General features: G+C 35.0%; 1 protein-coding gene, 1 long non-coding RNA gene and 1 pseudogene across 4 annotated transcripts in view; 1 reads left to right on the top strand and 2 right to left on the bottom strand.

Moving 5' to 3' along the window:
• The window catches only part of PIP4P2 (phosphatidylinositol-4,5-bisphosphate 4-phosphatase 2), an 88343-nt gene extending 75793 nt beyond the window's left edge, over positions 1-12550 (top strand). Inside the window, exons 7-8 of one of the 2 annotated variants that reach the window (XM_074200003.1) lie at positions 532-703; positions 2911-12550. In XM_074200003.1, coding sequence (XP_074056104.1) covers positions 532-675 — 144 coding nt within the window. In that variant the 3' untranslated portion in view covers positions 676-703; positions 2911-12550. The other variant, XM_074200002.1, reaches the window with a different exon arrangement.
• Positions 1-20633, bottom strand: part of LOC141497356 (uncharacterized) — a 38311-nt gene extending 17678 nt beyond the window's left edge. The window contains exons 1-4 of one of the 2 annotated variants that reach the window (XR_012471305.1): positions 20333-20633; positions 5942-6187; positions 4440-4495; positions 2882-2947 (exon numbers count right to left, since the gene is read on the bottom strand). This is a non-coding gene — a long non-coding RNA (uncharacterized LOC141497356). Of the gene's footprint in view, positions 1-2881; positions 2948-4439; positions 4496-5941; positions 6188-15048; positions 15187-20332 lie in introns of those variants that run through there. The other variant, XR_012471304.1, reaches the window with a different exon arrangement.
• Positions 20634-22408: 1775 nt separating this feature from the next.
• Positions 22409-24731, bottom strand: LOC141502174 (L-lactate dehydrogenase A chain pseudogene; annotated as a pseudogene).
• Between the last annotated feature and the right edge of the window lie 1604 nt (positions 24732-26335).

Raw genomic sequence — 26335 nt, 5'->3', positions numbered from 1 at the left:
AAAAGTATGTTTCTTTTCCCCTCAATACTTGCTGAGAGAGGGTGGGAAGGATTTAGTCTGAGAAAAGAACAAAGTTTAATAGGCATAGAGAGAAGGCTCAAAGACCTGAACTAAATTAATCCTTTTGCAACCATTTAATTTTTATTCTCCTCTGTCTCTCAAGGGAAGTGTACTTAATCTCATACTATCAACTGTACTACCTTTATTCCGTCTGGTCAGATAAGACTGGATGCTTTTAAAAATTTATTTGTGTCTAATAATTCTGTAAAGCTAATTGTTAACAGATATTTCTATAAATGAATAAAGATCTGAGGACATCTACATTACATTAACTATATTTTACCATCCTATCAAATTCAATGCTTTAGTAAATATTGTTTGGGAAGATTTTTTTCCCCTATCTGTTGATATAGTTTTAGATGTTGAGAATGGGAAGTTTTCAAAGTAGTAATATGCAATTTTTCATCATTTACAGTGCTGTTTTCTCAGATTTTCTAACCCTGAATTATTTTGTTTTCCTTTTCATTTTAGGTTGGTACACAAGATTTTGCCAGGCGATTTCATGCAACCTATGTTTCTTGGGCTATTGCTTATCTTTTAGGTTTGATCTGCCTTATCCGAGCTTGTTACTGGGGAGCCATAAAAGTCAGTTATCCAGAACACAGTTTTGCATAATCTTGCTACTAGTGATGTATTGCTGCAGGTGAGAATCTCTTGCAATTCTGTATAAAGCAAGTGGACATTTTAAAATCATTTTCCTTGATGGATTTCATTCTAAGTACAGTAGTTCCAAATTGGGGGGAGGAGGATCTTTTTAAAAAAATAAATATCCATTGCACTGCATTATATGCAAAGAATTTCTTTTGCTGCTAGATTTCCAAGCTCTGAATAATAAAGCTATGTTTACATGTTTATTTACCTATCTTACAAGGTACTTTAAAAAAAATTTTCACCCTCATTTTAGGTTTTGCATCTCCTTTTCATTATTTTAAAAAAATTGTAGCATTTCTTTATTATCTGAGTATTTAAGAGCAAGAAGTATTAATCAGTGTTTCTAAAAAACCTCATAATCATACTTAGATTTTAATTACAGCTGTATGAAAGTGGCTTGCTTTAAGATCTAAGCAATAAGCATTCTGCCTGAACTTACTGTAACTTTTACAGAAGATCATAGTGACCTTATTCAAAACATGTTTGAATCTACTTTCGAATACTGTGATACTGTTACTAGAAGGAAAACATTTGTAAACACTGTATGCTATATTTTGGTAGCATTGAAATAGAATGATAAAATAATCATTTGTCCACTATGGGAGAAAATATTGGATAAATATCTCTTCTCAAGGATCCCAGAAGTTGTGTTTTTTTTTCTGATATTGTTTGTCCTAAAAAGCCCTAAACTAGTTTCATGGAACTTAATTTTAATAATTTTTAGAAGTTCCTTTACCCGGTATTGGGAGAGTGTTTCATATAACATTTTGTAATAAAACATAACTATCTTGTAGGAAAAAAAGTAGGGTTGCATTGGTTTGCTTCTTGTCATTCAATTGTGGCAAATTTTCCCTTTGGGGGCCATTCTATACTGGTCATATAGAAAGGGAGTTATTGATATTTTATGCTAGCTAAAAGGATGAGTATATAGTTAATCTTACCACTCCATCCTAATATAGCTGGTCAATTAAATACCCACTTTTTAAAAGGTAGAATAAGCAACAAGAAGCAACTTAGTTTTCTAAGAATTCACAAGGGTTAAGGGACCAGCTCTCACACTGCCCATATTTGCAATTTTGAAAATAATTTTTTTTTTTTTTTGCAAAATTGAGAGAGAATGTCCTGAGCTCTTTATAAGCTAGTAGTTTTTAAGCAATTGGGGCTGGAGTAAATTAGTTATTTCAGGAATAAGAAAAGTATTTTAAAATATTTCTGTTTCAAATTTGGTCAAATAAACTCATAAGATAATTTGAAATACAGTAAGTGTATAATTTAAAGGGCAAATGATGATTAATGTACAAATGCAGTAGCTCAGGTTTATAATGTACCTTTTAAAGTACACTAATAAAGATAATTATTCAAAAGTTTCCCTGTTTTCCCTCCATGTAATTATTATTTTTAGTTAAGATGTATTTTCTTTGACTTGTCTATATCACTTGTGATTTTATTTCACAGCAACCCTCTCTAGGAATGAGAAGATTTATGGCAAGTCCTAATAGCAAGCTCTTTTCTATTTTAGAGTATGAAAACGAGTTAGGGATAAATGGAAGTTAACTTCCTTTTTTGAAATATACTTTGTCTTAGAAAATGCGGGTGTAATTCTTTATCCCTTATTCAAAGACATAATTTATCCCAATGTACATTATTTACTATTCATTTTTCAGAAACTCATTTGCAAAAAATACAGTAAGTTATGCTCCTTAGAAGAATTTAAAGGGGACCAAGAATTGTTTATGAGTTTATTACATTCAATTATGAAAAATGTCAGTCATCAATTATTTAATAGTTAATTTTCCAGTTTATGAATTTTCCAACCTATTCTTTCTCTTTTTCCTTAGTCATTTTCTAATTACATCAGTGGATAAAGAAATAAGCTAAAATTCAAATAAATCAATTTAGTTAATTACTAACAGTTCTGTTTGGGATAGGGGATCTAAAATTTTTGACCAGAATGAGGTTTAGAAAAAGCATCTGTGGATTTAATTTATTCATGTTACCCATGTTCCATCTGTGTAGATATTTTTAAAAGATTGTTTTATTCATCTAGATCTATCATTCATTTCTTTAGCATGAGTGTTTTCAAAGAAACCACAGAAAATTACTTAAAAGGAAAAGATTACATAAAAATGAATTAAAGAAAAAAAGGGCTCAACTATATCAACAAATCTACCTTGATTCACTCTTCTTTCTTTTCCACAGAATATTGCCATTTCCCTACAGGAGGGCTTCAGGTATCCTGCAATTAATCAAAAACTTGGTTAATATGAAGGACTGATGGTTTTAGTTACTTCTTTGGTACTAAATTAATGGAAATTTTAGTAGAGTAGGATGGAGCTTATTTTCCCTACTGTTTCTCATCAATCATTTGGCTTTTTAAAAAGATCCTACAGTATGAGGGGACTGTGCATATCTTTGTTAGGCCTCCTCTCTCCTCTTCTCAACCTCTCTCAGACTTTAAAATGGCTGCTTAAATACTTGAGAAGTCTGCATATGGGATCCATTGCTGGGAAAAGACATTTTAATAGATGTAATTGATATGTGGAAAAAAGGAAACCTAGGTGGCATAATGGCTAGAGTGCTGGGCCTGAAGTCAGGAAGACTAGATTCAAATTCAGCCTTAGACACCTTCTAGTTGTGTGACCCTGGGCAAATTACTTCACCTCTGTCTGCCTCAGTTTTCTTATCTGTAAAATGGGTATAATAATAGTACCTACCTCCCAGGGTTGTTGTGAGGATCAAATGAGACAATATTTATAAAATGCCTAGTACAGTGCCTGGCCTATGGTAGGCACTATATAAATGTTAGTTTTTATAATTCTTGTCATTATTGTTGTCCTGGATTTGCCTTAAAGGCATAGTCATAGAAAAAAAGTCTCTTCACCTTTTTTGGACCTCCCTTTCATCGTCTATAAAATGAAAAGACTGGATAATCTCTAAGACACCTTCAGCTCTAACATGATTCTAAAGGATCATTCATGGAAATTGTTCCAACAAATAAATTATTTTTACTCACTTCTTCCCTTGTCATTAATTTTTCCTAATGTTATATTTCTCTTTTCCTAAATTCTCTACTCTGTCTTTCTTCTGTTGGCTTTCTTTTGGTTCTCTATTCCTAATGAAACTAAAAATACAATATATATCAACAAAACCATAGAAATCTAACAGCCCCCAATTTTTTAAAATACAAAATTGCTTATTTTCTTCCTTTTTCTCTGTCTCCAAAGTGTGATCCATTTTAGACTGCTTTGAGACCAGGAGTTGACTATTCTTTTTTAATCATAACATCTAATTTCTGTGTCATCTAAATAGCACCATGCTCACATATACCATAAATAATTGTTATTTTCACTTTGTGTGTGTGTCTGTTTATGTGATGTATCCTTTAATCTCTCATCAGTACTTTAGGTACCAGTTAATAAATGTCTATGAATACACAGTACTGCATAGGATAGATAAAAGTCAAATTTTAAGGCACTGTCCCTGAATTCTAAAAGCTCTTAAGTTTTAACAGTCAGTTATTATTTGGATAACCATGATGAGCAAACTAAAGATAGGATATAAAAGAATGTAGCTTATTAAAACTATTGCAAACCAAGACAGATTTTGATGGATTTGAGTTTAAAGGGTAGGGATGGTGAGAGTGAAACTTAGGAAGAAGAATTTTTTTAAATCACAATTTCATATCAGTAAGAATAATTTCATGCCATTCTTGAACAAAGAGGACTCACCTTAAGTGTATGGTGCTTTGATCTATGCAATGGAAAAATCATGTGGTAAAGCATAGCTAGAAGAGAAATAAGCCAAAAGTTGATTATGGAGATTAATTATGGGCAGAAAAACAGAAGTAATTCTGGCAGTGGGGTGAAATAAGAGATTCTATTCATGAATTTGCAACCTTTCAGAAGAACCAACTTAAAAACCTCAGGTCTTGATGGGTTAGGGTAAGAAATGAATCTGCCTGTGACCCTAAGTAGTCAAGGAATTCTGAAAAGACTCCCAAGGGAAAAAATCATCTTTACTAGTCAAGAGATTTTTTTATGATCTATTGTTTTAAAATGTTCCTATCAATAATGTATATCTTAATGTGAATAATGGCCATAAAAACAAAAAAATACAAAATTGTTAGAATCTAAAGGTCATTGAATAGGCATCAAAAGGCAGAGTCATTGACAAGAGCCACCATAAACCCAAAAGAATTTCATCCTGGTCTCATCAATATTTACTCAAAGAACATGTGGCAAACTGTGATAATAATTTTCTTCCTCAGCATTTAATTGAAATTCACTATTCTGTGGTCATGGGAATTTAGAGTAAAGAAGAAGAAAATGTCAATTATGAATATGAAATTCTGATGTGAAGTACAGTGGTGTACTTTCTGGGGAGACTTTGGCAATGAGAACCATATGAAGACAGTGGATTCTTGGGAAGGAAAAGGAGGGGATAGGTGGAGGAATGGGCTCAGAAGATAAGCAAAGGCTATGGAGAGTACTAAGGATGAACTTTTAACTTAAGATTTTGCTTGGGGTCCTGATGGCATTGATTGATGATACTGAAAAGCAATTAGGCATAGAGTCGTGCTTAGTTGTTAATATCTGTACTAAATATGTCAGAATGTCATGTTTATAGTTTTTGTGAATGGGAATCATAAGTTTTGTCTTGGCAGAGATTGTGAAGAGGGATACAAAGACCTCAATAGCCTCCTCTCTCTAATAGAAATATCAAGGAAGCTCAAATCCCACAAGACACCTGGCAGAAATAAGAGCTCCAGTAATGATCAAAAGTTCTTTTTCTCATTGGTGGGGAGTTCAAATGTCAACTAGTAACCAATTACCCAAGTATTGTCCCCAGCACAAATCAAAATCGGTGCCCAGGTTCAGGTTCCCCAGTCCCTCTGTAATCCAAATCCCTCCATGACTGTTCTGCTTCACCCAGAGAAGAACCTTACAGGATGTACTGGTTCTCATGCTCACTTTTCACAAGGGACCCAGGAAAAACCTGACCTGAATTCATCTTCCATACTTACTCTTCTTACTTCAATGAAGTTGATCTAAATGATTTTTCTCTGCTGACCCCCATTTTGTCCTGTGTTACCTTATAGTGCTTCCTTGTAATCAACCTTGACTCAAACCATATGAAGATGGGAGTGATAGAATACTTATAAAATGATGATGTTGAAGGTAATCATATGGCACAACTGATAAAAGCAAAGCTGTAGATATAACTGACTTACCTGTGTACCTTATAATCTCTCCTGGATTTGGTCCATAAAAAACTGAACAACTTTGGATCAAGCTTAATGAAAAAGAGACCAATGGACAGGATTCTTTTCTCCTAGGAGGGGACAGGAACTTGAGACCAAGAGCCCAGGAAGCTGACTTCTAGACCAGTGATTAAATGGAACACCATGTGTTTTACAACCACTCTTTACAGGATGCTTGGGTATCTTCAAGAAGGGAGTTCACTGGTCTGTCAGAATCTAAATATAACAAACATACATAAAAAAATTAGTCGTTAACAAGGGTAGCTAAGTGGTGCAGTGAATATGGGCTTCCAGTTGAGAAGACTCAATGCCCTGAATTCAAATCTGGTCACTAACTGTGTGACCCTGTCTAAGGCTCTTAAGCCTTTTTTGCCTTTGTTTCCTCTCTGTAAAATGATCTGAAGAAGCAAATGGCAAACAACTCCAGCATTTTTGCTAAAAACAAACAAACAAACAAAAAAACTCCAAAAGGGTGGAACCAAGATAGCAGTATGAAACCAAGATGGCAGTGTGAAGCTGGGAAACTCCTGGAGCTTTTCCTGAAACAATTGAAGGATGCTTCTAAACAGATCCTAAAGCCACAATACCCTTCCAAATAAACAGTGAAACAACTCTGGTGAGATATCTTGGACTGGAGGAACTTCAGGAAATCGTCTGTCCCAAGTGGGTGAAAGACTTGTGTAGCCCAGTGTAGGTGGAAGAACTGGGGAGCCAGCAAGAAGCTCATAACTACAGCGTAGCTCAGGTCTCAGCTGCGATTGCAGTTCCAGAGCAAGACTTAGGTCCCAACGCAGCTGAGGTCCAAGCTCAGTAGGCCAGCAGTGAGGGGCTTAACCTCAGCCTAGAGAGCAAGGATAGAACCCCAGAGTATTGGTGCAGCATTTTGGCTACCCTAGCGCAGGAAGGAAACCACAGATTCACAGTCCCTAGCACCCAAAACCCTTGCTCTAAACATCCTGTACCACAGGAGCAGAGTTTAACTATTAAAGTAACAAAAAATCTTCCTTAAAAAAACCACTAACCATTGAGAGCTATTCTGATATGGATGATAAAAATGCTATCTCAGAAGAGGGAAGCAGGGACAAAGTGCCCACATGTGAAACCTCAAAGGGGTTTATGAATTGATCTCAAATATAAAAGGAACTCTTGGAAGAACTCAAAAAGGATTTCAAAAACAAAAGAAGATGAAAAATGGAGAAAAGAAATCAAGAGTCATGCAGGAGAATTATGAAAAACTAACTGATGAAAACAATTTTAAAAGTAAAATCAGCCAAAGCTAACTGATGAAAATAAAACTCCAAAAGCCAGAATTGACAAATGGAAACATATGGCTCCGAGAGACAACAAAAATCCATCAAACAAAACAAAAAGGTTGAAAAAAAATAGAAGAAAATATAAAATACTTCTTAGGAATAATAACTGACCTAGAAAACAGATCTAGGAGAGATGATCTATGGACCTGAAAGTCACAATCAGATAAAAAGCCCACGCAATATCTTACAGGAAATTACCATGAAAAATAACCCTAATATCCTAGATGAAGATGATAAAATAGTTCTTGAAAGAATCCATTGTTCACTCCCCAGAGATTCCCCCCCCCAAATAAAAAGTTCAAGAATCTTGTAGTCAAACTTCAGAATTCTCAGCTAAAGGAGAAAATACAGCAAGTGACCAAAAAAGAAGCAATTTAAATACCAGGGAGTCACAGTGAGAATTTATCACAGGATTTATCAGCTAAAGGATTGGAGAGCCTGGAATATATTCTGGAGAGCAAATGAGCTTGGATTACGGCAAAGAATCAACTACCCTGCAAAACTCTGCATATCCTTTTCAGGGGAGAAAGATGTTCTTTAAACGAAATACTTTCAACCTTGATAAAAAGACCACAACTGAATAGAAAATTTGATCTTCAAATACAAGTCTCAAGAAATGTACAAAAAGGTAAATGGAAAGGGGGAAAATATTAGTCAATAAAACTAAATTGTCTACATTTCTACACAGGAAGACAATACCTGCAAGTCCTAAGAATTGTTTTTCTCTTAAGAGAGTTGAAAGGAATATACTTAGAAAGAGGGTATGTGTAGAAATTGACTGTGATGTGATCAAACTTTCAGCTCTTGTGGGTTGTATTTCTATTGGGATAGTTGGGAGTGATTCTACTTGATAATCATGGAAAAGAGTAAACTTTCTATGTGGTACATGGCACCTCCATAAAAATTTACCATGTATTAGAGCACAAAATCCTCACAATCAAATGTAGAAAGGCAGAAATAGTAAAATGCATTCTTTTCAGATCATGATGTGATAAAATTGTATGTAATAAAGGACCATGAAAAGTTAAAGTTAAAAGTTAATTGGAAACTAAATAACCTAATACTAAAGAATGAGTGGATCAAACAACAAATCATAGTAAAATAACAAATGATTATGATGCAAGGATGCTTCTGACCTTTGAGAAATGTTCTTTTATCAGAACAGTTGAAAGGAGCATACTTTGATAATGGGAGTGAGTGGAAGACAACCATTAAACAATTAGGACATGAAAAAATGGATTTTGCTAGGAGGAGGAAAGGTATGAGGATAAATAACATCATATGAAGAGACAAAGGATCCACTATGGTTGAGGGAAAGAAGGTATGGTGTGAGCACTGAGTAAATCTTATTTTCAACAGATTTTACTCAAAAAAGGGAATAACATTCATTCCCCACTGGATTTAGAGATTTATATCCCCCCAGGTGGGGAAAGAGGAAAGAAAAGAGAAGAAGGGAGTTATAAAAGGGAGGGGGGAAAAGTAAAATTTTTTTTGAAAAGAATAAAAAAGGAAAGAAAAAGGAAAGGGAAATGAGATGATAGAAGGGTGTGCAGATTGAGGAAGACAACAATAAAAAGCAAAACACCGGTGAGAAGGAATGAGGGGGAAAGGAGAGAGAAAAATGAAAATGGGAATAGAAGGTAGAGGGAAATACAGAGTTGGTAATTATGACCATGAATATGAATGGGACGAATTCTTCCATTAAAAGGAAGTGGATAACAGAGTGGATTAAAAACCAGAGTCCTACAATAAGTTGTTTACAAGTAACACATTTGAAGCAGAAAGATACACACAGTATAGAGGTAAAAAGCTGTAACAGAATGTATTATGTCTCAGGAGAAGTAAAAAAAAAGCACATGTAACAACCCTTATCTCAGACAAACACAAAACAAAAATGGATTGAATTAAATGGAATAAGGAAACTACATCTTTCTAAAATGAAGTAAAATCAATATTAACCATATATTCACCAAGTGATAGGGCATCCAAATTATTAGAGGAGAAACTAAAGGAATTAGAGGAAGACAAAGATAGCAAAATTATATTATTGGGAGACCTCAACCTCTTCCTCTCAGAATTAGATAAATCTAGCTATAAAAAAAGAAGGAAGTTGAGAAGGTGAATAGAATTTTAGAAAAGTCATTTATGAGAAATCTCTGGAGAACTTTGAATGGGGATAGCACTGTGCTATGACCACAAAAATTGAGCATGTATTACAGCATATATGCTCACAATTAAATGCAGAAAGGCACAAATAGTAAAAAATGTATTCATTTCGGATCATGATGCAATAAAAATTGCATTGTAATAAAGGGCCATGGAAAGACTCGCTAAAAAGTTAATTGGAAACAAAACAACCTAAAACTAAGGAATGAGTTGATCAAACAAACCATTGTTAAAAAAAACCCAACAATTTTTTTCCAATACAATGACAATGATGAGACATGTGGGATGCAGCCAAGCAGTGTTTAGGGGAAATTTTATATCTTTAAATGATTACATGAATAAATTTTAGATCAATGAATTGGGCTTATAACTAAAAAAGCAAGGGAAAAAACAAATTAAAAATAATCAAAAACCAAATTAGAAATTCTGAAAATCATAGAAGAAATTGATAAAATTGAGAGTAAGAAAACTAATGAACTAACAAATAAAAAATGAGTTGGTTTTAAGGGTGGGGAAAGCAATAAAGTAGATAAACCTTTAGCTAATCTGATTTAAAAAAAAAGAAGAGAACCAAATTATAGCATTAAAAATGTAAAGTACATTTTTTGACAGTAAAGTAGATATTTATAGAGCTCATTTAACTTTTTTGCTCATTCTTGTTTTAGCTCTGCTTCTGGGGTATAGGGAGTATAGATCCAAGCTTTTTTTTTATCCAAAAAAAAGCTGGATCTAATCTTTTAATGCCAGAGAGAGAATTTTCAAGGTTGCTACTACAAAATCCTAGTAGGGGAAGATTATAACATCAAAAATGAAAAGAGTGAAATCACCACTAGTGAGGAGGAAATTAAAGTAATAATTCAGAGCTATTTTGCCCCCCCGTGTATGTGTGTGTGTGTGTGTGTGTGTGTGTGTGTGTGTGTATGTATATATGCCATCAAATTTGACAATCTAAGGAAAATAGATAAATATTTACAAAATGTAAATTGTCTAGATTAACAGAAAAGGAAATAAATATTCTCATTTCAGAAGAAGAAATTGAACAAGTCATCAATGAACTCCCTAAGAAAAAAAACTCCAGTACCAGATGGATTTAGAAGTGAATTCTATCAAGCATTTTTAAAGAGCAATTAACTCCAATTCTATATAAACTATTTGAAAAAGAAGGTGGGGGAGTTCTGCCAAATTCCCTTTAGTAAACCAACATGGTGCTGATGCCTAAACCAGAAAGAACCAAAACAAATTATAGACCAATCACCCTAATGAGTGATGAAAAATTTTAGTAAAGAATTACTTATTATCTATCACTAGAATAATACACTATGATCAGGTTGAATTTAAACCAGTCAAGCAGGCATGGTTCAATATTAGGAAAACAGCATAATTGACCATATCAATAAGATAATTGACAAAAAATATGATTATCTCAATAGATGCCAAAAATGTCTCTGACAAAATAGAGCACTCATTAAGATTAAAAACAGAGAATTTAGGAATAAATGAAGTTTTCCTTAAAATTATAAGCAGTATCTATCTAAAACCATCATCAAGCATGTATATATATATATATATATGTAAATGGGGAAAACTCAGTAAGGTCAAGGATGAAACAAGGATGCTCATTATCACCATTATTCAATATTTTATCAGAAATGTTAACTTTTGAAATAAGAAAAGAAAAAGAAATTAGAGTAGGTAATGAAGAAGCAACTGTCTCTTTGCAGATGATATGATGGTACACTTAGAAAATCCTAGAATATCAACTAAAAATTATTTAATATAATTATCAACTTTAGTAAAGGGGATATAAAATAAACCCACATAAATAAATCAACATTTCTGTATATTACTATCAAAACCCAATAGCAAGTGATAGAAAGAGAAATCCTATTTAAAGTAATTGTGGACAACATAAAGTACTCAGGAATCTACCTTCCCAAGAAAAAAGAAACTATATGAAAACAATCACAAAACACTTTTCACACAAATAAAAGCAGATCTAAACAAATGAAAAAAAAAATGCCAGTTGCTCATGGTTAGACTGAGCTAAGATAATAAAAAATGACAATTCGACTTAATTTAAATTACTTATTCAGTGCCATACCAAAATACCAAAACTTGTTTTAAAGAACTAGAAAAAACAGTAGCAAAAGGTCAAGAATATCAAGAGTCAATGGGAAAAAAATGTAAAGGAAGGTGTCCTAGCTATGCCAGATCTAAAACTACATCATAAAATAGCAATTATCTAAACTATCTGATACTGGCTAAGAAATAGAGAAATGGATCAGTAGAATAGATTAGCTATAAAAGATATAGTAGTAAATGACTATGGTAACTTAGTTTGATTAATCCATTGGCTCCAACTTCTCAGATAAGAACTCATTATTTAGAAAATGAAGAAAGTATGGCAAAAACTAGGCATAAGCCAACATTTCACAACATTTCTAGATAAAGTCAAAATGAGTACAGGATTCAAACATAAAGCCTGATTCCATAAGCTAATTAGGAGAACAAGGAATAATCTTATCTGACAGATCTATGGAGAGAAGGGAGGAATTTATGACCAAAGAAGATATAGGGAACATAAATTTCAAAATGAATAATTTCAAGTACATTAAGTTAAAAAGTTTTTGTTCAAATAAAACCAATGCAACCAAGATTAGAAGGAATGCAGAAACCTGGGAAACACAATTTTCACAGCTAGTTATTTCTGATAAAGGACTCATTTCTAAAATATATAAAAAGAATACGCATCATTCTCCAATTGATAGATATTAGATAATTAGAACAGATACTTTTCAGAAAAAATAAAGATATCTATAGTAATATGAAAAAATTCTCCAAATTACTGATAGAGAAATACAAATGAAAACCATTCTGAGGTACCACCTCATACATATAACATTGGTTTAAATGTCAAAAAAGGAAAATGATCAATGTTGAAGATGTGGAAAGCTGGGACACTAAAGCACTGAGGGTGGAGTTGTAAACTGATCCATCTTTCTGGAGAATTATTTGGAAGTATACTGAGTGATAAAATTGTGCACATTCTTTGATCCAACAATATCAACTATGAGTATGATCTTAAAATATCATAAAAAAGGGGAAAGAATCAACATATACAAAAATATTTTATAGTGTTTTTTTTTTGGTAGTGGCAAAGAATTGAAAATTGAGGGGATGCCCATCAATTGGAGAATGGTAAGCTATGGTATATGAATGTTATGGAATACTACTATTCTGTAAGAAGTCATGAGTAACCTGACTTTAGAAAAACAAAGATTTGTATGAAGTGAGCAGAAGCAGGAGAACATTACACACACTAAAAGCAGCAATGTGAGATGATCAACTATGATTGATGCAACTCCACTCAGCAGTTCAGTGATAAGGACAATTCTGAGAGACAAGTAATAGAAAATATTATCCACATCCAGAGGGAAAAACTGGATCCTGAATGTTTTCAAAATTTCTTTTATGACTTTTTTCTCTTTTTCTCTTTTTTCTTTTTCTTTCCTTCTTTTTTCCTTTTTCTTTTGTTTTTGCTTTCATTCATTCTTTCTACCTCCCCTTTCTTTTTTCTTCTTTCCTTCCTTCCTTCCTCCCTTCCTTCCTTCCTCCCTTCCTTCCTTCCTCCCTTCCTTCCTCCCTTCCCTTCCCTTCCCTTCCCTTCCCTTCCCTTCCCTTCCCTTCCCTTCCCTTCCCTTCCCTTCCCTTCCCTTCCCCTTTCCTTTCCTTTCCTTTCCTTTCCTTTCCTTTCCTTTCCTTTCCCTTTCCTTTCCTTTCCTTTCCTTTCCTTTCCTTTCCTTTCCTTTCCTTTCCTTTCCTTTCCTTTCCTTTCCTTTCCTTTCCTTTCCTTTTTCCTTTCCTTTCCTTTCCTTTCCTTTCCTTTCCTTTCCTTTCTTTTCCTTTCCTTTCCTTTCCTTTCCTTTCCTTTCCTTTCCTTTCCTTTCCTTTCTTCCTTTCCTCTTTCCTTTCCTTCTTTCTCATTCCCACCTCTAATTCTGCCTCTTCTTTCAGAGCTTGAATAATATAGGAATATGTCAAACATGATTTTACATGTTTACAACCTATATCAGTTTGTTCGCTGCCATGGGAAGGGGTTTGGGAAGGGAGGTTGGTTGAAAAATGTGGAACTTAGGGCAGCTAGATGGTGCAGTGGATAGAGCACCAGCCCTGGAGTCAGGAGTACCTGAATTTGAATTTGACCTCAGACACTTAATTACCTAGCTGTGTGGCCTTGGGTAAGTCACTTAACCACATTTGCCTTGCCAAAAACCCACCCCTTAAAAATGTGGAACTCAGAAGCTTACAAAAGGATGAATGTTGAAAACTATTTTTGCCTGTAATTGGAAAATAAAAAATAAGGAAAAAAGAAATAAAGCTCCAAATGGGATCATGAAGAACTTGATGTAACTGAAAACAAACTGAACAACATTCTAAATCCCGGAGTACTATCCTATCCCCATTAAGTCTTTCCTGGAAGAAAATGGAATAATGATAAAGAACTAGCAATGATAAGTAACCTGCTATGGTGGACGTTAGATCCTAAAATAATGATATTCTAGTAATTTTATGGAGGATAGTCTCATGCAGAGGCGAAGCTTATGTGGAGAAAGGGTGAGCCATCATCCCCACCAACTACCAGTCATGGAGCTAAGCAAGGTGACCTAGCTAAAGCATCAAGAAATCTTGGAGAAATAGGAGGTAGCATGTGCCAGTCACACACACACACACACACACACACACACACACACACACACACACACATCACAATGATGTCTCATATGGAATTTGTAATCCTTGGAAACCCCAGATTCTTTTTCAAAGGCTGCCTCCCCCATCTCATATTGGTGGAGTTGATAAAGTACAAGACTTTACACTTCTCCTTATTGAATTTCCTCTTGTTCCATTTAACCCAAGGCTCTCACATATCAAGATGTTTTTGTTCTTAGCTTTGAGGGAACTACATAGTTATGTGAATTATGAAGACTTTGAAATGTTCTGTTTGCCAGATCTTTGTCAAACTATGGAGATACAAATTTTAGAATTCTGGACATATCCTGTCTTGAAGCATGGAGGAGCTAGAAAAGGGGCACAGGGTCTTATAGATGAGAACTCAACTATTCAAGCCGGGGTGGGGGGGCAGCTTTCACGGTCAGAATCCCAGGTTCCAGTATGAGAGTATTAAGTGGTTATAATAAGTTGAGGCTGATAGCTGGACTACAGAGACTTCTCTTTGGGAATGGTCAAGGAGTGCTCATCCCCAGGATCAAATATCAAAATCCTCCATTTGACTTTAAAGATGCTCAATAACCTGGCCCCCTTTTGACCTTTTAAATTTTCTTATAACTTAATCCACATAACATTTATGATCTAGGTACTCTGGCCTACTTATTCCTTGTATAAGACCTTCCATCTCTCAATTATATTTATGTACCCAATTCCTATAATTCTCTCCCTCTTCATATTCACCTTCTGGCTTCCTTAAGGACTTAACTAAAATCCTAATTTTTGCAAGAATCTTTTTCTGGTTCTCCTTAACCTATAAATGCATGCATATATGTAGGCACACATACAAATGAACATATAAAAATAACAAACCAGATATATTGGGTTGTCTGCTGAGCAGCCACTTATTTTTTCAGTGTTGAACTTGTAAATGTCCTTAAGCCTCTGTGGAAGAGAAAGGTAAGGAAAAGTTGTCCTTTTTATATTTTACCATTTTAATGCATGTCCCAAGAGATTTCTGGGCCCCATGTTTTTTGCTTCAGCTGAAAGAAACCTAATAGATTTCATTCCAGCTCCTATTTTTTTTTAATTTTAGAAAGCTTTTATTTATTTTGAATTTTACAATTTCCCCCCCCAATCTTGCTTTCTCCCCCCACCCCTGACAGAAGGCAGTTTGTTAGTCTTTACATATATATATATATATATGTATATATATATATACATATATATATATATATATGTATATCTCGCAGTTGAATGTGATGAGAGAGAAATCATATCTTAAGGAAGAAACATACAGTATGAGATATAGCAGAGTTACATAATAAGACAAAATTTTCTTTAAAATTAAAGGTAATAGTCTTTAGTCTTTTTTCAAACTCCACAATTCTTTCTCAGGATACAGATGACATTCTCCATTGCACATATCCCAAAATTGTGCCTGATTGTTGTCCTGTTGGTATGAGCAAGTTCATTAAGGTTGACCATCACTCCCATGTTGCTGTTAGGGTGTAGAATGTTCTTCTGGTTCTACTTATCTTGCTCAGCATCAGTTCATGCAGATCCTTCCAGGTTTCCCTGAATTCCCATCCTTCCTCATTTCCAATAGAACAATAATGTTCCATCACATACATATACCACAGTTAAGTCCTAAAGAAAGCCAGGAGGTGAATATGAGGAGGGAGATAATTATAGGCATTGGGTACATAAATATAATTGAGAGATGGAAGGTCTTATACAAGGAGGCCAGATGATAAATATGTGGATTACAGTATAAGAAAATGTAAAAGGTCAGAAGGAGGCCAGGTTATTGAGCATCTTAAATTAACTCCCCTGGATCTGTTTTCCCAGGTCAATTGCAATTATAACTTTGAATGTGAATGGGATGAACTCTCCCTTAAAATGAAAGTGAATAGCAGAGTGGATTAAAAACCAGAATCCTACAATATGCTGCTTACAAGAAACTAATCTGAAGCAGAGACATACATTTAGAGTAAAGGTAAAAGGTTGGAGCAAAATATATTTTGCTTCAGCTGAAGTGAAAAAAGAAGGGGTAGCAATCCTTATCTCAGACAAAGCAACTGCAAAATTAGATAGCATTAAAAGATATAAGGAAGGAAATTATATCCTCCTAAAAGGTACCATAGACAATAAAATAATTTCAATATTAAATATGTATGCACTCAATGGTATAGCATCCGAATTCTTAGTGGAGAAGTTGAAGGAGTTACAGGAAGACATAGACAGCAAAACTCTACTAGTGGGAGACCTGAACCTCCCACTCTCAGATAAATCTAACTATAAAATAAACAAGAAGGAAGTTAAGAAGGTAAATAAATCTATTTATTAGAAAACCTAGACATGATAGACTTATGGAGGAAACTGAATGGGGATAGAAAGGAATATACCTTTTTTCTGCAGTACATGGCACTTACACAAAACTTAATCATGTTCTAGGGCATAAAAACCTAATAATCAATTGCAGAAATGCAGAAATAGTGAACACATCTTTCTCAGATCATAATGCTATAAAAATCATATGCAATATTGGGCCAGGGAGATATAGAACCAAAACTAATTGGAAACTGAATAACCTCATTTTAAAGAATGAGTGGATCAAACAACAAATTATAGAAAGAATTATTTTATCCTAGATAATGACAATAATGAAACAACATACCAAAACCTATTGGATACACTCAAGGTGACTATCAGGGGATATATCTTTAAATGCTTATATGAATAAATTAGAGAAAGAGTAAATCAATTAATTATATAGTAACTAAAAATTAGAGAAATAACAAAATTAAAACCCTCCCCCAGTTAAATACCAAATTAGAAATTCTAAAATTAAGGGAGAAATTAATAAAATCAAAAGCCAAGAAAACTATTGAACTAATAAATTTAAAAAAAAACAAGAGTTGGTTTTATGAAAAGATCAAATTGGTAAACCTCTGGTCAATTTGATTAAAAAAAGAAAGAAGAAAACCAAATTGCTAGTATCATAAATGAAAAAGGTGAATTCAGCACCAATGAGGAGGAAATTAAAGTAATGATTCAGAATTATTTTGCCCAATTCTATATCAATAAATTTGATAATCTAAGTGAAATGGGTAAACAAATGGGTAAAAAATGGGTAAAAAAATAAGTTGTCCAGGTTAAATGAAGAGGAAATTAAATACCTAAATAACCCTATCTCAGAAAAAGAAATTCAACAAGTCATTATTGAACTCCCTATGAAAAAATCTCCAGGGCCAGATGGATTCACAAATGAATTCTATCAAACATTTGAGGAACAACTGGTTCCAATTCTTCATAAACTGGAAAAATAGGTGAAGAGGAACACTGCCTGACTCTTTCTATGACACCAAAATGATGCTGATACCTAAACCAGGAAGAGTTAAAACAGAAAAAGAAAATTATAGACCTATCTCCCTGATGAATATAGATGAAAAAATCTTAAATAGAATCTTAGCAAAATGACTACAACAGGTTGTCACTAGGATAATACATTATGACCAAGTAGGATTCATCTCAGGAATGCAAGGTTGGTTCAATATTAGGAAAACAGTCAGTATAATTAATTATATCAATAACAAACCTATCATAAATCATATGATTATATCAATAGGTGCTGATAAAACTTTTGACAAAATACAGCACCGATTCCAACTAAAAATACTAGAGAGAGTGTAGGAATAAATGGATTATTCCTTAGAATAATATACAGTATCAATTTGAAACCATCAACAAGTATTATATGCAATGAGGATAAGCTAGAGGCATTCCTAATAAGATCAGGGGTGAAACAAGGATGCCCACTATCACCACTACTATTCAGTATCATATTAGAAATGTTAGCTTCAGCAATAAGAGAAGAAAAATTGAAGGAATTAGAATAGAGAAGAAAGAGACAAAATTCCCATTCTTTGCAGATAACATGATGGTATACCTAGAGAATCCCAAAAAATCATCTTAAAAACTATTAGAAATAATTAGCAACTTTTGCAAAGTAGCAGGATATAAAATAAACTCTCATAAATCCTCAACATGTCTATATATGACTAACAAGATGCAGCAGAAAGAGCTAGAAAGAGAAATCCCATTCAAAATAATTTCAGACAATATAAAATACCTAGGAGTCTACCTGTCAAGGCAGACTTGGAAACTTTTTGAAAACAATTAAAAAACACTTCTCACCCAAATAAAATCAGACTTAAATAACCGGGTAAATATCAACTGCTCATGGATAGGCCAAGCAGATATAATAAAAATGACAGTTCTACCAAAATTAAACTGCTTGTTTAGTGCCCTACCAATCAAAATTCAAAAAAATTACTTTAATGTGTTACAAAAAATTGTAAGTAAAATCATATGGAAAAATAAAAAGTCGAGAATCTCTAGGCATTCAATGAAAAAAAGTGCAAAAGAAGGTGGCTTAGTCCTACCAGTTCTAAAATTATATTATAAAGCATCAGTCATCAAAACTGTCTGGAATTGACTAAGAAATAGAATGGTGGACCAGTGGAATAGACTAGGTGCAAAAGCAGGAAATGATTATAGTAATTTGCTGTTTGATAAACCGAAAGAGTCAAGCTATTGGGATGAAACCTCCCTTTTCAGTAAAAACTTGGGAAAATTAGAGGTTAGTATGGAAGAACCTTGGATTAAACTAACACCACACACCCTATACCAAAATAAGATCAAAATGGATACAGGATTTAGACATAAAAAACCCAATATTATAAGCAAACTAGAAGATCAAGGAATAGTTTACCTGTCAGATCTATGGGAAGGGAAGCAGATTATGAGTAAGGAAGAGATGAAGAACATCATTAAAAATGAACTAGACAATTTTGATTATATTAAATTAAAAAGGTTTTGCATAGACAAAAACCACTGTAACCAAGATCAAAAGAAATGTAGTAAATTGGGGAACAATTTTTATGACTAATGTTTCTGACAAAGGACTCATCTCTAAAATATCCAGAGAACTGAGTCAATTTTTTTTAAAAATAAGACAAGCCATTCCCCAGTTGACAAATGGTCAAAGGATTTACAGAGGCAATTTACAGATGAGGAAATCAAAGCAATCCATAGTCAAATGAAAAATTATTGTAAATCAAATTAAAACATCTCTGAGGTACCACCTCACAACTCTCAGACTGACCAATATGACCAGAAAGGATAATGATCATTGTTGGAAAGGATGTGGGAGATCTGGGATGCTAATACATTGTTGGTGGAACTGTGAACTCATCCAACCCTTCTGGAGAGCAATTTGGAATTATGTCCAACTCCTGTTTTTAACTTTTGTGTGAATCTTTGTTCCAGTTATATTTGTTGTAACCAGATTCTTGTTGGATTTTGTTTTCATTCAATCCATTATCTCTTTGTTTTATGGTTTCATCCTATTTACATTCACAATTATGATCATTAGTCATTCATCCCATTATATTCTCTTATACTTCTCTTTATCAATCCTTTTAAAATATTTTATTTTTCCAACTGCATGCTATAGTAGTTTCCTTGTTCATGACTTATTTTCACACTACAATAACCTTGTTGTGAAACATAATCCCCTCCCTCCAAAATGATAAACCCCCAAAATGCTAGAGAAAAATTAAGTGAGAGGGAAAAATATACTCCAGTCTGTGTTCAGATATTGATTCTGTCTCTGGAATGGGTTGCATTCTTTATTATAATTCCATCAGAGAAGTTGCTTCTATATTTTTCCCAAGTTGCTATTGTTAACTGTATTCTCCCCCACTGTATTCCTCCCCACTCCCCTGTATTATCTTCTCTCTCTCCTTTCATCCTGTACTTTCTCAAAAGTGCATTGTATCTATCCTCTCCCATGATCTTCCTTCTCTTTCAAAAAATCATTTACATCCTCCTCCCCTCACCCTGTCCCCCTTCTCCCATCCCTTTCCTTTTTCCTCTAGGGTAAGATATATTTCTATACCCTATTTGAGTGTGTATGTTATTTCCTCTCTGAATCACTTCCAATGAGAAAGAAGGCTCATCCCTCCTTTCTCTATATTGCACAAGCTTTTCTCTACTCTTCTACATGAAATATCTTAGCCCATTCTACCTCTCCTTTCCCTTTTTCCCATTACATTCCTTTTTTCATCCATTGACTCCCTCTTTTTTATACCTTTGTATTCAGCTCTATCCTGTGCCTTGTCTTCATATGCTTCTTCTAACTGCTCTAATAAATGAGAATGTTCAAATGAGTTATCAGTAACTTCATCCCATGCAGGGACACATGCAGTTCAACATCATTAAATCCTTCATAATTTGCCCTTCCCATCCTCTCTATGCTTCACCTGAATCCTGTACTTGGAAGATCAAATTTTCTGTTCAGGTCTAATCATCTCAGCAGGAAAGTTTGAAAATCCTGTTTCATTGAATGTTCATCTTTTCCCCTAGAAGAGGATGTTCAGTTTTGCTACTAGTTGATTCTCAGTAGCATTCCTAGCTCTTTTGCCTTCCAGAAAGCCCCATGAGCCCTTAATGTAGAAACTACTAAATCCTGTGTAATCCTGACTGTAGAGCCATGATTGTTATTTTTTTCTGACTGCTTGAAGTATTTTCTCTTTGACATAGGTTTTTATTTTGGGATCTCTTTCTGGAGGTGATTGGTGGGTTCCTTCAATTTCCATTTTACCCTCTTCTTCTAGGATCTCAGGCAGTTGAAGTCTAGGCTCTTTGCCTGGTCATGCCTTTCAGGTAGCCTAATAATTTCTAAATTAGCTCTCTTGGATCTGTTTTCCCAGATCAGTTGTTTTTTCAATGAGATATTTCACATTTTCTTCTAGTTTTTCATTCTTTTGGTTTTGTTTTGCTGTTTGATTCCACACAATGTCATCAGCTTCCTTTAGCTCCATTTTGCATTTGAAGGAGTTATTTTCCTTTCACAACCTTTCTCTTCTTTGATTCTTTTTAAATATTTTTTATTTATATTTATTTGATTTTTGTATAAATGATGTTTTTTTATACATTAAAAATATTCTTGTTTAAGAGTAAACCTAATATCCCCTCCCCCCCCAAAATATAGAGGAAAAAATAAAAATAAAAAAATAATAATAGGGGCAGTCAAGTGGCACATTGGACAGAGCACCTGCCCTGGAGTCAGGAGCACCTGAGCCCAAATCTGGCCCCAAACACATAACTATCACCCAGCTGAGCTAATCTAAGCAAGCCACCCAACCCCACTACCCTGAAAAAAACTAAAAAACAAAAAACAAAATAAAATAAAGTGATAATAATAATAGTAACAACAACAACAACAACAACAACAATAATAATAATAATAATAATAATAATAATAATTATTATTATTATTATTATTATTATTATTATAGTAGGGGCGGCCAGATGGCACAGTGGACAGAGCACTGGCCCCGGAGTCAGGAGCACCCAGATCCAAATCTGACCTCAGTTACCACCAATCACCCAGCTATATGACCCCGGGCAAGCCACCTAACTCCATCCTCCCCACAACCCCCTCCCCCCAAACAAAAACAACAACAATAATAATAATAAATGTGCTTCATTCTGTGTTCCAACACCACCCTCTGTTGTGGGTGGATCACATTCTTTAGGATAAGCCCATCACAAAAGCTACTTCCATAATTTTCCGCTGTTGCCATTGCTGATTGCAACTCCCTCCATTCATACTTCCCCACTACCATACACTGTATTTTTCTCTCTCTTTTCACTCTGTACCTCTTCTTAAATGTGCTGTAGGATAGCTGAGTGGCACAACAGACTAATCACTGGCCCTGAGGCCAAGAGGCCCTAAGCCCACCACCCCTAAGGCCCAGCAACCACCTGGCCCTGTGGTCGCAGACAAGCCATCCAATCCCAGCCTCTTGCAAGAAGTAAAAAAGAAAATGCGTTATATTTGATCACTCTCGCCCATGGTCCACCCCCTCCTCCATCACTCACATCCACCCATTCCCCCTGTCCCCCTTTTTCTCATTCTAGATGTCTATACCCCACTGAGTATATATGCTGTTTCCTCTCTGAGCCACCTCTGATGAGAGTGAAGGTTCCCTCATTCTCCCTCAGCTTCCCACCTTCCATATCATTGCAATAGTTCATTGTAATAAAAAAAACTTATTATATGAAATATCTTAACCTATTTTGTCCTTTCTCTTACTCCAATTACATTTCCCTTTTAGCCATTGACTCTATTTTTACAATATATTATATCTTCTTTTTTTTCAGTTATTTTGTTGTTTATTCAGTATTTGGGTTAGTATGACACTTGTTGAATTGGTTGCATCATTGTACATATATAGATCTTTATATAATATTGAAATTTACAACTATTGAAATAGTATATATAAGTAGACAAAATCAGGTCCTCTAGAAAGGTGATTCATGGGGCCATGCTAAAGAGCTCTAATGGAGGGAAGGATAAAATGTATCAATAAAGTACTGCTACTTTATTAGTATGTATGGTGTTGTGTCCAAGAATGTTATGGACCTTTGGGAAACTAGCACCTACAAAATAGGCAGTGACATAACCTGTGGTTCTGCTTGACAGTAACTATGTTTATGACTGTACAAGTCTGATCCAGCATCACTGTGCAAATAACAGGGTTTAACAAACAGTCACATTGTATTCCCCATTTCTAACTTTAGGAAGAGTCTAGAGTCTAGAGTGTGTTCTTAAGTTTTACATTTCTGGTGTTCAATTATTAAATCAGAAGAAGTATTTGACCATAGCACGTCATACACAATCCCTTAATCACTGTCATGTTCTCAAGACAGTAAAATGGAAGCACATTTAAAGTTTTAAAATTGCAGCTCCTTCTGGATTCCCCAAAGATTTTCTGCACTCTTCTTTAAACAGGCCTCACCATCACCACATCAGAAATACCATTCTGCCCCAAGACACAAGGGACACTAAGGAAGACATCTTCATTAATGCCATATAGACCCTTAATAATGGTGGAAATTGGATGCACTCTCCTAAGATTTTTCATAATGCTGTCTGCCAGATCTGCCACAGACAAGCCAATAGCCCAAGAAATGTAGCCCTTCAGCTTGATGACTTCATAAGCACTGTCAAACACTTGTTTGTGAACTTGCTTCCAATTTTCTGAATCACTATCAGTTCCCAAAGCAGGATAAATATTCTTTAGAGATACACTAGCAACATTCACACCACTCCACACAGGCACACTGGAGTCTCCATGTTCCCCAAGAATCCATCCATGACAACTTGAAGAATGGATACCAAGTCTCTCCCCCATTAGGTAACAGAAACGGGCAGAATCCAGATTGCAACCACTTCCAATAACATGATTTTTAGGAAAGCCACTCAGCTTCCAGGCCACATATGTCAAAATATCCACTGGGTTGGAAACAATAAGCAGCTTGCAATTAGGGCTGTATTTAACAATATTGGGAATGATGAATTTAAAAATATTCACATTTCGCTGGACCAAGTTAAGACGACTTTCTCCCTCCTGTTGACATGCCCTAGCAGTAACAACAACCAGTTTTCAGTTTTCAGTTACACTGTAGTCTTTGCCAGAAACAATCTTTGATGTTTTGAGGAAAAGGCTGCCATTTTGGAGATCCATCATCTTTTCCTTTAGCTTATCTTCTATGACATCAACTAAGGCAAGTTCATCAGCCAAGTCCTTCATCAAGATACTGATGGCACATGCCATGCCAATGGCACCAACCCCCACAACAGTGATCTTGTTATGGGGGGACCTGGTCTTTCTTTAGGACATTCAAAATCAGCTGATACTTGACAGAAGTTCCCATTTTGGGGTGAATCTGGGCTGGAAGCAAGGTGGCTGGTGAGGATGCGGAGGGGTCCCCGGGACGTGAGGCCACTAGCTGCTCCCAGATTGGCCAATATATTATATCTTCAAACTCAGATCTCTCCTGTGCTTCATCCATAAAAGCTCCTTCTACCTGCTCTATTAAATGAGAAGTTTCCTATGAATATTACCAGTATCATTTTTCTATGCCAGAATACATGTAGCTCATCATCATTAAGTCCACCATATTTTACCCTTCTCCTCCACTCTCTATGCTTCACCTGAGTCCTGTACCTGAAGATAACTTTTTGTTCAACTCTGGCCATTCCAACAGGAACATTTGAAATTCCCCTGGTTCATTGAAAGTCCATCTTTTTCCCTGGAAGAGGATGTTCAGTTTTTCTGGGTAGTTGATTCTCACTTGTATTCTGAGCTCTTTTGTCTTCTTGAGTATTATATTCCAAGCCCTATAAGCTTCTAATGTAGTTGCTGCTAAGTCCTGTGTGATTCTGACTGCAGCTCCATGATATTTGAATTTTGTCCTTCTGGCTGCTTTTAATATTTTCTCTTTGACTCAGAAGTTCTGGAACTTGGCTATAATGTTCCTGAAGGTTGTTTATTTTTGGATCTCTTTCCAGGGGAGATTGGTGGATTCTCTCAATTTCTATTTTGCCCTCTGCTTATAGGATATCTGGGAAATTTTCCTGTAGGAATTCTTTAAAAATGATGTGTAGGCTCTTTTCCTGATCATGACTTTCAGATATTTCAATAATTTTTAAATTATCTTTCCTCAATCTGTTTTCCAGATCAGTTGTTTTCTCAATGAGATGTTTCACAATTTCCTCTAATTTTTCATTCTTTTGGTTTTGAAGTATTATGACCTGACTTCTCATAAAATCAGCAGCTTCCTTCAGCTCTATTCTAGATCTGAAGGATTTGTTTTATTCAGAGAGCTTTCTTATCTCTTTTTACATCAGGCCAATTCTGCTTTTTAAAGCATTCTTCTCCTCAATAACTTTTTGAACTGGTTTATCCATTTGACCTAAGCTGGTTTTTTTTTAATTTATTTTTTTATTCTCATTTTGTACAAATTTTTTTTACATTAATAAAATATACTTGTTTACAAGTAAACAAAATACCCCTCCCCCTTGAATATAGATAGACTTGCTTGGGTGAAAAAGTAAAGGGGAGAGAAAAAAAATTAAAATTAAAAAAAATATATAATAATTGTAGGTATGGCCAGGTGGCGCAATGGACCAAGCACCAGCCCTGGAGCCACGAGCACCCGAATCCACATCCAGCCTTGTAAACCCAATAATCACCCAGCCATGTGACATGCAAGTCACCCGATCCCCACTGCCTTGCAAAAACCAAAAAGAAGAAAAAAAAAGACCCAAAATAAAATAAAATTGTAATAATAGTAGGGGTGGCTGGGTGGCAGACAGAGCATTGGTCCTTGAGCCAGGAGCACCTGGGTCCAAATCCGGCCCCAGACATCCAAAGATCACCCTGCTATGTAGCCCCAGGCAGGCCACCCAGCCCCACTTGCCCTGCACCCTCCCCCAAATAATAATAACAAAAAATGTGCTTCAGTCTTTGTTCCAACACCATCAACTCTGTCGTGAGTGGATCACATTCTTTATGATAAGTCCATCACAATAGTTACTTCCATATTTTTCCAACATTGCCATTGCTGATAGCAACTCCCTCCTTTCTTATTTCTCCACTACCATGTACTCTATTTTCTCTCTCCTTTCACTATGACTCTGCTGTAGGGTAGCTGAGTGGCGCAGCAGACAGATCCCTGGTCCTGGGGCCAAGAAGCCCTGAGCCCCCGATACCACCCCTTAGGCCCAGAATCCACCTGGCCCTGTGGTCCTGGGCAGGCCTTCCAGTCCCAGCCCCTCACAAGAAGTAAGAAAGAAAGTCTATCTATATTCATGGGGGAGGAGGGGTATTTTGTTTACTTGTAAACAAGAATATTTTATTAATGTAAAAAAACATTTGTACAAAATGAGAATAAAAAATAAATTAAAAAAAGAAAATGATGTCAAGGCTCTTTTCCTGATCATGACTTTCAGGTATTCCAATAATTTTCAAATTATCTTTTCTAAGTCTGTTTTCCATATCAGTTGTTTTTTCAATGAGATATTTCACATTTTCTTCTAATTTTTCATTTTTTTGGTTTTGAAGTATTGATTCCTGATTTCTGTTAAATTCATCAATCTCCCTGAATTCTATTCTTTGTCTGAAGGATTTGTTCTCCTCAGAGAGTTTTCTTATCTCTTTTTCCATCTGGCCAATTTTGCTTTTTAAAGCATTCTTCTCCTCAATAACTTTTTGAACTGTTCTATCCATTTGACCTAAGC

Source organism: Macrotis lagotis, chromosome X (assembly GCF_037893015.1).
Source record: "Macrotis lagotis isolate mMagLag1 chromosome X, bilby.v1.9.chrom.fasta, whole genome shotgun sequence".
Taxonomy (NCBI): domain Eukaryota; kingdom Metazoa; phylum Chordata; class Mammalia; order Peramelemorphia; family Peramelidae; genus Macrotis; species Macrotis lagotis.
The sequence above is the reverse complement of the archived record's forward strand: the minus strand, read 5'-3'. Positions and strand labels throughout refer to the sequence as shown.